General features: G+C 39.5%; 1 protein-coding gene across 2 annotated transcripts in view; it reads left to right on the forward strand.

Annotated features, from left to right (window-relative positions):
• Positions 1–16,112, forward strand: part of zgc:113337 (uncharacterized protein LOC503741 homolog) — a 26,679-nt gene extending 10,567 nt beyond the window's left edge. Inside the window, exons 6-8 of one of the 2 annotated variants that reach the window (XM_058392697.1) lie at positions 197–481; positions 3,954–4,055; positions 9,168–12,051. In XM_058392697.1, coding sequence (XP_058248680.1) covers positions 197–481; positions 3,954–4,055; positions 9,168–9,181 — 401 coding nt within the window. In that variant the 3' untranslated portion in view covers positions 9,182–12,051. Of the gene's footprint in view, positions 1–196; positions 482–3,953; positions 4,056–9,167; positions 12,052–12,433 lie in introns of those variants that run through there. The other variant, XM_058392698.1, reaches the window with a different exon arrangement.
• The last annotated feature ends 374 nt before the right edge of the window (positions 16,113–16,486 follow it).

Consider the following 16,486-nt stretch of genomic DNA (forward strand, 5'->3'; position numbering starts at 1 on the left):
GTAGAAAAACGCTTCTGTGTGGATTATTCTGTCTAATGCCAGATTCAACATTAGATTTCCCTGCTAATGCGTTCCAGTCATTCCACACACACACACACACACATTCCCACAGTCTCAGATTGTCTGATCTAATAGATGTTTTCTCCAAAAATCTATAATCGCATTCTTTCCTTGTGTTATTGCTTTTTCTCTGCAGTTCTCCCCAAACCTCAGGTGAGCTACAAAACCGTGTCTCCAGGTGTGATAGAGGCGAACTGCACTGCCGTGGCTCGCCCCAAAGCTGAGATCGTGTGGAACGTGGAGAGGGATAACAGGACGCTGGGAGCCCCGGTGTCCACAGTCACACAGCAGGACGACGGGACGACACTGGTCATCAGCACGCTCATGGTGCAGGCCAGCCTGCTGAAGGACGTCTCCGTCAAATGTCTCGTCCACCACAAAGGCCTGGAGTCGGCCATCTCCGTGTCCATGAACACCAAGAGTGAGTAAAATCTCAAACATTCTCTGACGTAACCATGTGTGAGCCAACAGAAGAAAGGGGGCGGGGCCTGTTGAGCTAAATTATTTAGAAGATGATAATCCATGTTATGAGACACTTCTCTATGAAAGATTTAATTAATTGTAAAATGAACCGTTTTATAATTTTGAAGCAACTTGGTGTGTATCGTGCGTCTGTTTATCAGAGTCAGAAGTTCTTTAAAAGGACTGAGCCATCAGCTTGTTTTTCTTTCCTCAACCACCACACATAAAACTACAGGAAGCTCTGAATGATACCGAGGGTTATTTTTATTCTCGTGACCAATAAGGTCGCAGCTCAGGGGGCAAGCAAACAGACAGTGGGTTAAAAGGTGAGTCGTGTTAGTGAGAGTATATGAAGAGATTTATGAATGGTAATGGCTTCATCTCTCCAATTCTCTTTAGTTTCATTTCATCTGCTTTACTGATAGTAATGACTCTAATCTCAAGAACACACACACATGTGCTCAGTCAGATTTAAGAAAGAATGTTATGTTTAGTTTACATGACTAGATTGAATGATGTAGAACGAGTGCGATCAGGTTCCGCAGAATTAAAGTAAACCAGTTAGAGTGGAATCTCAGGAGGATGTTGAAGTTGGAGCTGATGGGAACTGCAGCATAACTACAGTGTTACATTTAGGTTGATTAAAACACACACATGGTAGAATTGATCAGTGGTAATGTGTCTGTTTTCAGTGCACTAGGCTAGTTTGTTAGCTAATACAAGCTCAGACTGGTAAAAGTGTTGTCATGGTTACACTAATGAGACACTTTATACAGCACAAAAGCATTCTGATCAGTTATTTTCTGTAAACATAAAGTATTTTAGCAGGTACTATTATTGTAAAATGATCTACTTACTACCACATGCCCACTAGCTACAATTTCGCAATCTCTGGTGCTTCAGCTCATCGTTTTCTCCATCTATTTTTCGTGACCACATTCTCACGCTTGCAGCTGCTACAGCAGGAATGAATATCATCTGGTGCTTTAATGCCAAGAAAACATCTCAAAATGTTTCTCACAGAGGAAGGTTTTAGAGATGCTACACACACACACACACACACACACAGGTCACTGCTGAGATGTGGAAATTCTCCATAACATGTCCCAGAATTTGTCACTACATAGTAATAAATCTACAGTGGAAAAAGAAGTGCTCTGTCTTTGAGACTATTTTTACACAGCAGTCTTATCTTAGATGATTATTATTCACCGTGCTGTATAAACTTTCTAGAAAAAAGGGGTGTGGTCAGGTAATGCTGTATTCGGCTAAAGGTTGTAAGGTTTCAGAAAAATAAATAAACCAATTATAATAAATAAGACAGACATGTTCAATTAAATCTACAACACAGACCCTACAGTTCACTCTTCTCAGGTCAGTATATGTCAATCGGCACAGTTAGCTAGCTAGCATTCTGGTAACAAAAGTCAAACATGGAGCCATTTTTTCCACTCTGTAATAGAAGAAAAAGAAAATAACACAATACAGCGCCCCCTATCTGTCAGGAACAGCTGGACAGTTCCCTGCCAGGCCCAGAGAGGGCGCTGGCAGGTGAACCTTGGAAGCCTGCTTCTTTGTGTGTCTTTTGTTACGCCCTTCCTATTGTTCCTATCCTGATTGTCACCTGTATCCCATTAGCCCTAATGTTTACCCCTATAAATAGGGATCCTTGTGTTTGTGTCCTTGTCCATGATTGTTATCTGTACCGTGGTTTCTGTTGGTTTTGTTTGCTAGGGTCCATGTCCAAGCTAAGGTTTTGTTTTTGTTTTGTTTAGTTAACCACGCCATGTCTTGTGTTACGTTTGTTTCCCTATGTCGTGTCTTAAATGTAATAAAAGCAGTGCTTCGCTGAATCCTGCACATGGGTCTCATTACACCGTGTGCTGGCGTGCGCACACACACCACAGGCGTCTGGGGTCGAGCCCCGCATAGGGCGGGGGTCCCAGACGTTACAGAATCATGGACCATCTCTGAGACCCAGCGGGATTCCCAGCTAGTTCCTGTCTTCGGTAAGGATTTGCAGTCTGCTGGCTAGAGCCCTGGATAACCGGTGGATGGCATCCGGCGGATCCTTTTCCCCGTTTCCCCAGGGAGGTGTCCCCATCTTCGTTATGGTCGAGGACGTCGCTCCCCCAGGGAATTTACAAGGAGGACGTCGCTCGACTTCAGGCCATGGGGGACACCCCCTTTTTATCGGTCCCACTGGAGGCGGGCTTCCACCACCTTGTCAGCCGGGGACGCCGCTCCGCGATGGAGTTTCCGTGGAGGACGTCGCTCGGCACCACGGGTGGAAGACGCTTCCCTCCCGTTTCTTTCCAGGGCCGGATGTCAACTTACCCCTGGGACCTGGGGCATCGCCGTAGACTGCATTTATGAACTACATCAGGCCTTGCATCTCCCCTCTATGAACTATATCTTCCGCCTACTCCTGAGGCATCCCCTAGGCGGAGGTTGGGCGCTTCGGGAGCTGCGCCTTAGAGGAGGGGGTTATGTCAGGAACAGCTGGACAGTTCCCTGCCAGGCCCAGAGAGGGCGCTGCTTCTTTGTGTGTCTTTTGTTACGCCCTTCCTATTGTTCCTATCCTGATTGTCACCTGTATCCCATTAGCCCTAATGTTTACCCCTATAAATAGGGATCCTTGTGTTTGTGTCCTTGTCCATGATTGTTATCTGTACCGTGGTTTCTGTTGGTTTTGTTTGCTAGGTTCCATGTCCAAGCTAAGGTCTAGGTTTTGTTTTGTTTAGTTAACCACGCCATGTCTTGTGTTACGTTTGTTTCCCTATGTCGTGTCTTAAATGTAATAAAAGCAGTGCTTCGCTGAATCCTGCACATGGGTCTCATTACACCGTGTGCTGGCGTGCGCACACACACCACGGGCGTCTGGGGTCGAGCCCCGCATAGGGCGGGGGTCCCAGACGTTACACATCAGTGCAAGAAGCAATGTGCTCTTATAGGTTAATGGCTGTTAAATATTCTGCTAGTTCTTTTTCGCTTCACAGACTCTAGCCACGCCCCCGAATGCAGCAGAGGGCTGTGATTGGTCACTGTAGGTATGAAGCGTTAGTTAGCATTAGCGTTAATATGTTAGTGAGAGAATATGAAGAGATTTATGAATGGAAATGAGTTTATTTCTTAAATTCTTTTGAGTTTTATTTCATCTACATTACTGAAATACACACAATGAAAACTAGGAACATGTGTTCAGTCAGATTTAAGAAAAAAATTTAAAAGTTTCTCAGCCAAAACGAGCAAAATGATTTCATTGCTTATACTAAACTAAACTTAAACACGTTTCTAATACAAATGTGAATGTATGCACTTCTTAGCTCTGCTCTATAATTTATACCCATAAGCCTTCGGTACATGAGGATGTGTTGTGTTTTAGTTTATTTTAATTAAAATGAGACGAATAACTGGATTGTGTCTGTCAGTTGGAACAGCTCTGACCATCCTGATCTCGGTGACTGCGGTGGCCTTCCTGCTGATCATCTGCATGTGTGTCTGCCTGTGGAAGTGTGTTCTGCGCAGTAATGGTAAGTTCAATTCAATTCAATTCAACTCCATTTATTTGTGTATAGAGCTTTCAACAATGGACATCATCTCAAAGCAGCTTATAGAAACACTGAAAAAAAATGAAAAAGTTTAAAGTTAAGTTATTTTTTTATCCTTATTTTATCCCTAATGAGCAAGCCTGACGTGACAATGGCAAAGTCTGTGCATGTGTTTGTGTGTGTGTGTGTGTGTGTGTGTTTGTGTGTGTGTGTGTGTACTATTAATCTCTTAACACAGTGAAATTAACAATGACAGGAGGAAGCCCACGCTCCATAGGGTCAACGTCCTCTTTCATTTTTCTCTGATTTCTGGATCATTTCCTAAACCAGTAGCCTTCAGACTGCTGTATGTATAGTATAGTGTGTTTGAATGGACCCCTGGTGTGTTCTAACCCTGTTTCAAAAGCGAGAAACAGACTAATACAGGAAGTGTGAAAGATCTGAGTTTCCAGTACTCACTATGGCACAAAACACAACTTTAATGTCTTACTATTTTTTATGTTAAGGCAGAAGGTCAGCACACAAGATGAAATGGTTTTCAGAGGTAATTAAGGTTTAAACGTTTTCATGAAGTGAAGCAGAAACTGAATCAGGCGAAGTTCTTGTTAAATAAAGAGAGAAGAGATGCAAAGAGAGTGAAGTCCAGATACATACACTATATTGCCAAAAGTATTTGCTCACCCATCCAAATAATCAGAATCAGGTGTTCCAATCACTTCCATGGCCACAGGTGTATAAAATCAAGCACCTAGGCATGCAGACTGTTTTTACAAACATTTGTGAAAGAATGGGTCGCTCTCAGGAGCTCAGTGAATTCCAGCGTGGAACTGTGATAGGATGCCACCTGTGCAACAAATCCAGTCGTGAAATTTCCTCGCTCCTAAATATTCCACAGTCAACTGTCAGCTGTATTATAAGAACGTGGAAGTGTTTGGGAACGACAGCAACTCAGCCACGAAGTGGTAGGCCACGTAAACTGACGGAGCGGGGTCAGCGGATGCTGAGGCGCATAGTGCGAAGAGGTCGCCAACTTTCTGCAGAGTCAATCGCTACAGACCTCCAAACTTCATGTGGCCTTCAGATTAGCTCAAGAACAGTGCGCAGAGAGCTTCATGGAATGGGTTTCCATGGCCGAGCAGCTGCATCCAAGCCATACATCACCAAGTGCAATGCAAAGCGTCGGATGCAGTGGTGTAAAGCACGCCGCCACTGGACTCTAGAGCAGTGGAGACGCGTTCTCTGGAGTGACGAATCGCGCTTCTCCATCTGGCAATCTGATGGACGAGTCTGGGTTTGGCGGTTGCCAGGAGAACGGTACTTGTCTGACTGCATTGTGCCAAGTGTAAAGTTTGGTGGAGGGGGGATTATGGTGTGGGGCTGGCCCCTTCCTCTTCCAACATGACTGTGCACCAGTGCACAAAGCAAGGTCCATAAAGACATGGATGACAGAGTCTGGTGTGGATGAACTTGACTGGCCTGCACAGAGTCCTGACCTCAACCCGATAGAACACCTTTGGGATGAATTAGAGCGGAGACTGAGAGCCAGACCTTCTCGTCCAACATCAGTGTGTGACCTCACAAATGCGCTTCTGGAAGAATGGTCAAAAATTCCCATAAACACACTCCTAAACCTTGTGGACAGCCTTCCCAGAAGAGTTGAAGCTGTTATAGCTGCAAAGGGTGGACCGACGTCATATTGAACCCTATGGATTAGGAATGGGATGTCACTTAAGTTCATATGCGAGTCAAGGCAGGTGAGCGAATACTTTTGGCAATATAGTGTATCTACAGAATCCAGGTGAGAGCTAGATGCATACAAAAAGCCTTAAAATATGAAATCATCATTTACACAAGTTTTCCTTGTAAATCACCAACAACATTAATGATGGGTCAGTCTACATTTTGGTCATTGAAATTTTATTTTAAAAAATTTAGTCAAGATTTAGTTCCTCTCTTGTGTGACTAATCTGATTTACTAACCAATCCGGTTTGTCCATCATTGCGTGGTTATGTCACGTTGCTCACTGGTTTATTCTTTGATAAGCTGGTTTTACGGCAGCAGGGGAAAGACCGGGTTTGCCTCTGTTGTCATGGTAACAGACAACAATGCAGACATAACTGTTCATTCACGCCAAGTTGGTATTAATATGTGAACATGAATCAGATCAAACTAGAGAAGATTTTTCCTTAGTGTTGGCTTTCACAACAGGGGGAGAGAGAGGGAGAGAGAGAAGGGGGGCAGATATAGAGAGAGAGAGGGAGAGAGGGAGAGAGAGACCATGTACGCTGATATTAACACCGACAGCAGATACCTAAAATTATATTTAAGTAAATAAGTAAATAAAGGTTAAATTGTGTGTGTGTGTGTGTAAAAGGGTGATGTGTCTTGTTCAATGACCAAAAGGTACACAGACCCAGCAAGCACACACACACACACATTATCATCTTTATCTGGGGTCTCAGTAAACAGCCTGATGGTTTATGGAGTTTGTTCTGTGTCTTATAAAGTGGTTCTGGGAGGACGGGTTTGGAAATCAGGTCACAGAGGGCATGTTTCCTGCATGGCTCTGTGAGAGACTGACCTTTAGTGCTCCTGTATGATTTCAGTGATTCTCCACAGCTGGACTCATGTCCTTGTGTCTTAGAGTCAGTCACTCAGAGCTCTTCTGTAAGTGTGAAATGAATCTGCTCTGATTTCTGTGTTTAAAGGAAACGTCACTCTGGAGTTCAGAAGCATAAATGTGGGTCTCTGGGTTCAGCTGCTGTTATTGTGATTGCTAAAACAACTCTGTGTGTGTGTGTGTGTGTGTGTGTGTGTGGTGGCAGGAATGCTGACACCGGAAGACACTTTACACGATTTCATGAGTACGATTACGAGCTCAGTGGCTCGATTGAGTTTTCTGCATTAGACTACAGCACCATTAAATTCTAGTAAACTTTATTTTTTCCCCCTGAACATCTTCAGGACAGAGGAATTTCTCTGTTTTTTGTCTTATTAACTTCAACAGAGATAAAATAGTAGAAGCTTGTGAGAGAATGGTCGTTTATCGCTGCTATAACATGAGCGGGAACAGGAAATCAAACACTTCGGTACATTATTAAGCTTCAGTAACCCCACCTTATCTCACCCCCCTGCTGCTGAGTGTTTTACTACAGAATCATGAGTGTTTATTTTCCTTAACTATCTTTCGTTTAAGCCTGAATTCGGAAACCGAACTCCACCAAGACCTCTTAAGGGACATGATTGAGCCCACATCCTGTAACTATTATTTCATTTTTCCTTCTAACTTAATGACCTCTAAACCCTATTGTGTTTCAGTGTGTTTGTGTTTCAGTGTGTTTGTGTTTCAGTGTGTTTGTGTGTGTGTGTGTGTGTGTGTGTGTGTGTGTGTGTGTGTGTGTGTGTGTGTGTGTGTGTGTGTGTGTGTGTGTGTGTGTGTGTGTGTGTGTGTGTGTGTGTGTGTGTGTGTGTGTGTCTGTGTGTGTGTGTGTGTGGGTGGGGGTGTGGGTGGGTGGGTGTCTGTGTGTGTGTGTGTGTGTGTGTGTGTGTGTGTGTGTATGAGATAATCAGGTTCGGCTCTAGTCTTTTACCAAAACCTTAAGCAGAATACGAGGAGATTGTTTTTTAATTATCTACAGATAGTTTCCTCACCCCCTTGTCATTTAAGACGTTCATGTCTTTCTTTCTTCAGTCGTAAAGAAATGATGTTTGTTGAGGAAAACATTTCAGGCTCTTATCTACACACACCATCACTCATTATCTTAGAAAAATAAAAAAAATTGTAAAAAATTGTCCAGAGCAAATTTTATCTCATTTATACATCTGAGCTGTGCTCAATGACCCAGCAGTGGTGACTTAGTGGTGCAGAGATTTCATTCCAGCTTTACAGGAATATAAAAACTTCAGAATGAAAATGATAGGATTTAAAATTTAAATAGATCCATATTATAAATCATTATAAACACTGAGAGTGGGATTATAAATCATTATAAACACTGAGAGTGGGATTATAAATCATTATAAACACTGAGAGTGGGATTGTAAATCATTATAAACACTGAGAGTGGGATTGTAAATCATTATAAACACTGAGAGTGGGATTGTAAATCATTATAAACACAGAGTGGGATTATAAATCATTATAAACACTGAGAGTGGGATTATAAATCATTATAAACACTGAGAGTGGGATTGTAAATCATTATAAACACAGAGTGGGATTATAAATCATTATAAACACTGAGAGTGGGATTGTAAATCATTATAAACACTGAGAGTGGGATTGTAAATCATTATAAACACTGAGAGTGGGATTGTAAATCATTATAAACACAGAGTGGGATTATAAATCATTATAAACACTGAGAGTGGGATTGTAAATCATTATAAACACTGAGAGTGGGATTGTAAATCATTATAAACACTGAGAGTGGGATTGTAAATCATTATAAACACTGAGAGTGGGATTGTAAATCATTATAAACACAGAGTGGGATTATAAATCATTATAAACACTGAGAGTGGGATTGTAAATCATTATAAACACTGAGAGTGGGATTGTAAATCATTATAAACACTGAGAGTGGGATTGTAAATCATTATAAACACTGAGAGTGGGATTATAAATCATTATAAACACTGAGAGTGGGATTATAAATCATTATAAACACTGAGAGTGGGATTGTAAATCATTATAAACACTGAGAGTGGGATTATAAATCATTATAAACACTGAGAGTGGGATTCGTTACTATATTAAGTTACAATCATTAAACTCAGGTCTCTGCCACACCATTTTGCCCAGGATTGTTGCAGTTGTTGGATTTCTGCCTGTTTCCAGTTTCACGGGTCTGAACAGAACATTCTGTTTGTTCATTATCTGACCTACGCCTGTGTTTTGACTCTGATTAAATCAGCGATTAAAGGAATATGTGATTAACAAATGATCAGGACATGGAATTTTTTTTATCACATCGAGTTTATACATATATCATACATACAGAGTGCTGTTTCTCTTTAATGACAAAATATTTATAAATATTTACTTTTTTGTGTATCTGTCATGTTATACGTTACATGGCTTCCGGTTCCAGCTTCTACTGACTGACAGTGACGGATGTCCAGTCTACTTGATGGCATTGATTGGCAAGACCTCCTGTCACTTTTCCTCTAAGCCAATCATATTTTATGGTGTGTATTCACTGGCAAAGAGCTTGGATTGGAATTGGAAACATTTCAAGCAACAGAATTCAAGTGAATGGATGAAAATAAATGTTTCATTTTTGTAGATGTCATTTACAGAATAAAATGTATTGGTAATAATAATAATAATAATGTCATTTGACAGCAAAGAACAAATAATTCTGAGTGAGGAATGTACCGCTGAGATCTCAAGGCCATGCACTATAATACTCAAACATTTGGTTCAGAATTTGTTCAGTGGTTCAAAAAGCTATGAACAGGCTATGGCTAAGCATAGCTTTTTGTATACTATACAGAAACTATTCGTTCAATAAACCATGGTCTCACCATAAATTCCCATATAACAATCTCTGGATTGGAGTAAGAAAAACAACTCATGTACATTATTCTTATTCAGTCATAATTAACTGCATGATACTTTCTACTTTCTTTGATTTGATTAAATCAAAGAAATTGTAAAAAAGATTGTAAAAAGTTCTGTTTAATGCGAAATCGCTGTGTGTTTGAAACATTGAAATCAGTCTATGAGATTTTATGATTTGTCTTTAAGAGATTAAATGACAGCATGCGGACAATCAGCAGTGGGACGTTTGAAAGCCAGTGTGAGGGCAGGGTTCATTACTGACATTATTATTTTTTGTTGTTGTTGGGAAAGAAATGTTTGAATCTAAAATGTTCTGTTCCCTTAGCGAGAATAAAATCCAGTTTATTTAATTTTAATGTAATATCAAAATAGGTTCCTGCTTATTACATTGCACTTAACCAAAAAAATGTCTTTAATGAAGCTATGTACTGCACTGTCTACTATTCTGGTTTACTTCTTTTTCTGAAAATATTATTCATTTCAGATTAGTGGAAAATGCCTACCCCCCCGAAAAAAACGAGTTCATTAGCTCTTATTGTTTTGTTTATTCATTAATATTTGTTTAACATCTAAGCCACAATTTCTACCAAACAAAAGTCAGGGTCATTTTTGTATTTGTTCAATTCAATTTCATTTGTATAGCACTTTTAACAATGGACATTGTCTCAAAGCTACTTTAAACATAAATATAGAATAAAAAGTTACTTATATTTAAATTTTCACTATATTGCCATAAGTTTTGGGACACCCCTCCAGACTCTTAATGCTTCAGCTTCATACCAAGACATTTTGTGGGAACAGTTTGGGGATGACCCCTTCCTGTTCCAACATGACTGCACACCAGTGACCAAAGCAAGGTCCATAAAGACATGGATGAGTGAGTTTGGTGTGGAGGAACTTGACTGTCCTGCACAGAGTCCTGACCTCAACCCCATAGAACACCTTTGGGATGAATTAGAGTGGACACTGTGAGCCAGACCTTCTCGTCCAACATCAGTGTCTGACCTCACAAATGTGCTTCTAGAGGAATGGTCAAAAATTCCCATGAACACACTCCTAAACCTTGTGGAAAGCCTTCCCAGAAGAGTTGAGGCGGGACAACTCCATATTACATTCATGTGCGTGTAAAGGCAGATATCCCAGAACTTTTGGCAATATAGTGTATTATGCAATATAGTGCAATATAGCCTGAGGTGACTGTGGCAAGGAAAAACTCCCTTAGATGATAAGAGGAAAAAAACTTGAGAGGAACTAGACTCAAAAACGAACCTCATCCTCATTTCTTGACACCAGAGTGTGATTATAAATAATGTCCTTTCAACAGTCATATAGTCAACAGCTGGAGCTTCTGAGCAACTCATAAATTAGCTCAACATCTGACTTCATTATAGGTTTAACACCAACTCCTCTAAATGCTCAATGATGGAGATCCAGCATATGTAGCATGTTATTTTGTGTATTAATTAAGAGGTTGTTGCCCTCAAAGTCCTCATGGGGTTGGCATCTTCTCTTCAAATGTCCAAAATCTTCATAAAGCAGAATTCAACTCGGGATCCTCGCAGAATCTGGGGAGCCTCTTCTCACTGAAGGTCTGAAATGAAATGGAACACAACTGGAGCTGGCACACTCTCTGGATGCCTCAGAATAGGGAGAAGCTTTATGTAAACCAACAACAGTAATTAAACTCACACACTTTGCTAAGAGATTCCTTTCTTCACAGTTTGGTCGGTCATATTTCATAGACATCAAGGAGAATTTTTTACTTTGAGTACTTCTGCATCCTCTATCATTTGAGGTAAATACGTCATCTCCTTATCTCCGAAGGGCATGGTGAAGGAAGCCTACCCAGGAAGCCACCTCATGATTCAAACACATCATTCCATCATTGACTTCCCTCTTCCTGTTACAGAGGACGTAATTTTTCCATTTCTCCTTCAAAAACCAGCAAATCCGTGACTGATTATTGTTATTAGTGCTTTCCTGAACGTTTCCATGTGTGTACACCCAATCTCTTGTGTCTCACACACAAACACACACACACACATACACAATTACAGAACAGCAAAATCTGGATCCATTACCTAGTTCTTGTTCAAATCAAACAGTGTGATGTGATACTGTGAGCAATAATGCGAGGGATGATGATGATGATGATGATGATGATGCAGGAAACTGTGTCAGTTTGAGAAACTCTGTGGTATGTAGACAGGAAAAGCTCACTGATCTCATAGATATTAGGTGGTATAACTGAAATGCGATAAAAACCAACACTTTGGCTTTTTTCCAACAACCTTCCAATCACTTCAGTGTTTTTCTTTAGATGATACTGTAACGCTTTACTCAGAAAGCTATATAACACCTGCATAAGCCCTGATACATAACATATTGTTATAAACATTTATTACAACAAGCATCGTCTGTTATTACAAGTGTGTTTGTTAATTATTTGACATAAAGTTGGCGTAACACCTGAGGCAGCTGAATGTCACTTGACGTAGGTGCTATTTTAACTTGATCTGAGTGCCAAGATGTATTTATGAAGCTTTATGTCACTTTATGTCACTTGTTATAAAGTCACTATTCTCTAAGCTATAGTAAAGATTGCTGGTTTCAATGTCAAGCTGACCTGACCCCTGAATCACGGGTCATTTGGTTGATGTCATATTTTGTTATGACACTTTACAGGCTTCTCGTATTAGAGTATCATGACAACTGAGTCTTCTGCTCAATCATAAAGCCTTAATTAACAAAGTCTTGTGTTTTACAACTAAGATTTTAAAGTTTTTTTTACAGAATAAAGCACCTGGGAGCGCTAAAGGAGGAAGGCGATGAGTGTAAGCTCGAAATCTTAAATATTATGGATCATTAATTCTGATGGGAGACATGGACCTGACAGACAGAGACCTGAGCTCACCTGGAATAACCTGCTCCAGAGACATGCGTCCACCTGCAGGGGCGTGGCCACATGGGTGGGGCTTGGGGGGGACTTGCCATCCCTAAATCACATATCTGAGGTTAATTACTTGTATGAATTAATTATCAACCTTGCAGTAGTTTAAATAATCATTTTAGCATTAATATACAATTTTCCATATTCATATAATGAAGTTTCCATTTAATTTCAGTGGTTTTACAACATGTGCTGGTTTTCCATCATCATTTACATTTACATTTCTGGCATTTAGCAGATGCTCTTATACAAGACCGATGTACAAAAGTGCTTCGAAGTATCTATCAGTGAATACATTAACACTGGTTCAATAGGTCACAGATTTAGGATACCATCAGCTATATATAAAAACAAACAGTAAAAATAAGACCTAAGTTTAAGTGCTTCAGGAAGAGGTAGGTCTTCAGCCATCGTTTGAAGATGGTCAGTTGGACATCTAGGTGTTATTTCAGCACCTCGTTGCCAGAACAGAGAAGAGTCTAGATGTATACCTACCTTTTACCCTGAGAGATGGTGGGACCAGTCGAGCAGTGCTAGTAGAAGACAGTGAGGTACATCACATTACACTAATGAATCCATCTTTCCATATTTCTGTGTTTTTCCTTATCGTACTCTTACTTTAGTAATAGCTCCACCACTCCAAGATCACCAGCACTGGTTTAAAAAAAAAAAAAAAAAAATTACGTCAGCTGATGTCTGAGTCGGAATGTTTTAAGGAATTTTCTGTCCAAAAAGTTCTCAGCCGAAACCTAGAACTAATCCTAATGGACTACATTAGGGAATAAAATAACAGTAATCAACTTTTTTTTATAAATATTTTATTTTTTAATACATTCTAACCTGCTTTACGCTAATGCTAGCTAATATTCAATAAAACTGCCACTATGCTATTTATACCTAATAAACGAAATTGCAGCACAAACTTTTTCAGAACGAAGTTTTTCCTCAAGACATGAACACATCTGCAATCAGTCTGTGTTTGATTTAATTTGACCAGGGCTGCGGACAGAACTGAAAAAAGACATGTGGGCGGAGCTAAAAGAATGCAGCACATTGCTTGGTCAAGCATGATGATGACTCCTCATCATGATGTTGTCTCTGTAGTGTAGTGACCGTCTACTGATTTTTTTTCTAAACGTTTCTGAAGGCTTTATTAGGAAAAATAATGATAATTGTGTCCTAAGATTCAGGTTAATTTATTTACACTTGTGTTGTCTCGGGGTTTTTTTCACTTAGCCGGATAAAAATCCAACTTTTTTATATTAAATAATATCAAAATAGATCCCACTCACAACACATGCACATTATATAGCACATAAATAAAAAAATTCTGCTTTTTGTTTAATATTTCTCCTGCATCCTCAACACTTACACCCACTAGCTTCATATCCTCATTTATTACATCCATATACCTCCTCTTTGGCCTTCCTCTTTTCCTCCTGCCTGGCAGCTCCATGTCCAACATTCTCCTACCAATATACTCACACTATAATTAACATTTTCATTTAACAAAATGGCTTCCACACTCATCATTCAGCAGCACAGTCAGTAGAATAACTCTTGATCCAGCACAGTCTGTTAGTTTATACTCAATGTTTTTGTAGTTACGTCTAATGAAGCCAGAAGGTCATGAAATGTGTGGAGGATGTAAGCAACTTTATCACACTTTTATTTACAGTTTTCAAAAGCTGCACTTTCATATAAAGAAAACGTGAAGGATAATCTGACCGAGCACTCATCTGAAACACAGAGAAACTAAATTAATTCTTCAATTTTGTACATAAATAACATTTATGCCACAAAATAAGTCATGTCTCTTATACAGATGTTTCTCCTTGGATGTCTTTTTTTTTTTTTTTACATAAAATTCACGTTTATGCAATTAAAAGTGTTTAAAGTCTCATATGACCTCGAGTGTATTTACAAAAAACATGCATTTCAGTGTGATATTGTGGTTACATGAAACTGTCATGGACGTAACAATGCCGAAATCTGCCGATCTGTTGATATTTACAAATTACAAAATTTATATCATGTATAACATAACAATCAGTCGTTCCCTCACCAGCCGATCTTAATTCTCTCTCTTAAAATGAAAATTACTAAAGAACATGAAGTCACTGTGTGTGTCGTCGTGTGTGTTACAGAAAAGTAATCAATAATTGTATGGTGTGATGAAGCAGTGATTTATCATTTTCCTTTAACAGCACACCCTTTAATGGTTAGCTCCCCTCATATCACAGCCATTTTTATTTATTAAACAGTGACACAGTGCAATTTTTATGCATTTAGAGTTACATTTAATGTGGGTTAAACATGATAGTTCCTGTTCTCGCTTATGTTACATTTACATTTCTGGCATTTGGCCGATGCTCTTATCCAGAGTGTGGCACAAGTCTCTATCACTGAATACATTAACACTGGTTCAATAGGTCACAGACTTAGGATACCATCACCCTAAATACTGTGTTGGGAAAACTGTTTTATTTTTATTTTTTTTATCTAGATACAACAATACATAAAACAAACAGGGAAGGCTAGTGTTTTAGGAAGAGGAAGGTCTTCATCCGTCGTTTGAAGATGGTCAGTGACTCGGCTGTTCGGACATCTAGGGGAACTTAGAACATAGAAGAGTCTAGCTCAGGGCTAGGCAATTTTGGTCCTAGAGAGCTGCAATCCTGCAGATTTCAGCTCTGACCCTAATCAAACACACCTGAACAAGCTAATCAAGGTCTTCAGGATTACTAAGGCTACAGGCAGGTGAGTTTTTTTTTCAGGGCTGGAGCTGAAATCTGCGGCTTTCTCGGACCAAACTTGCCTACCGCTGGTCTAGATGTATACATCTAGACCAGTACTAGTGGATCTGAGTGCAGTGTGAGGAGTAATATAGCATAATATAAACATAGAGCATATATTAACGTTATAATAGCTATATATATAATATATAGCTGCTGAAATCATTCATTTCCTCACAAGACCTTGAAGTTTATAAAACAAAAACTCAGCTTGTCATGTGACCAAGAAAAAAACCCACCAAGTATAAACTCTGCTAATGTTTACAAAGCTCTGACACTGGAGACTCCTTCCATCACCCAATCTGAATAAGCTTTTTTTCTCTCGCTCTCCTTCATGTAATAAAATTACACATATTACAAAATATAAATTAAATATCACATTTGGACAAACGTTACACAAATCCTCAAGGATTCCTTTGATTAAAATGTGTACATTATAGTGTTATGAATGTTTATTAACACCGCATGTTGAGTTTTAATTCAATTTCACTGTCGGATAAGTTCAGCCAGAGCTCTAGATGAAGATGTGTTTATTTACTCCAATTCCTGCGACAGACATTTTTAAAATCAAGCTGCTTTAATATGTAGATACACCAAGACTAAATGTTTGAGGGAAATGTGAGTGGGAATGTTTAATAAGAACATCATTTATCGTCTGATTTCTGAATGAATGATGTATGGCTACAGAACTTTTTACCACATCAAATATTAAAGTTACATATTCCAACTACTGTGTGTTTTATTTAATTTATTTTATTTTTTTTAATAATCTTGGAGCACAATCCTAGAAATAATTTCAGTGGTGAAAATTATGGGACGTGGGGCTATGAGGACACAAGGTTGAGGGCGTGGCTTTAAAATTGTCACTAAATAACTTAACCATTAATATACATTTCTCCTGCTGTGCAGGAAAGATTGCGCTTTGAGACAACCCTTACAACAATATATTTGCAATGGAACAGGGAGTGAAGATGGTGAGAGAGGAAGCAGCAGTTCCACTCTGTAGCCAGGGTTCCCTCTGCTGATCTGGATTGGTACAGTCCGTGTAAGACGTTACAGTGTGTAATACAAGGACAAAAGTCCATGAAAACATGGTTTATT

The sequence above is a fragment of the Hemibagrus wyckioides genome, linkage group LG06 (assembly GCF_019097595.1).
Source record: "Hemibagrus wyckioides isolate EC202008001 linkage group LG06, SWU_Hwy_1.0, whole genome shotgun sequence".
NCBI classification, from domain to species: domain Eukaryota; kingdom Metazoa; phylum Chordata; class Actinopteri; order Siluriformes; family Bagridae; genus Hemibagrus; species Hemibagrus wyckioides.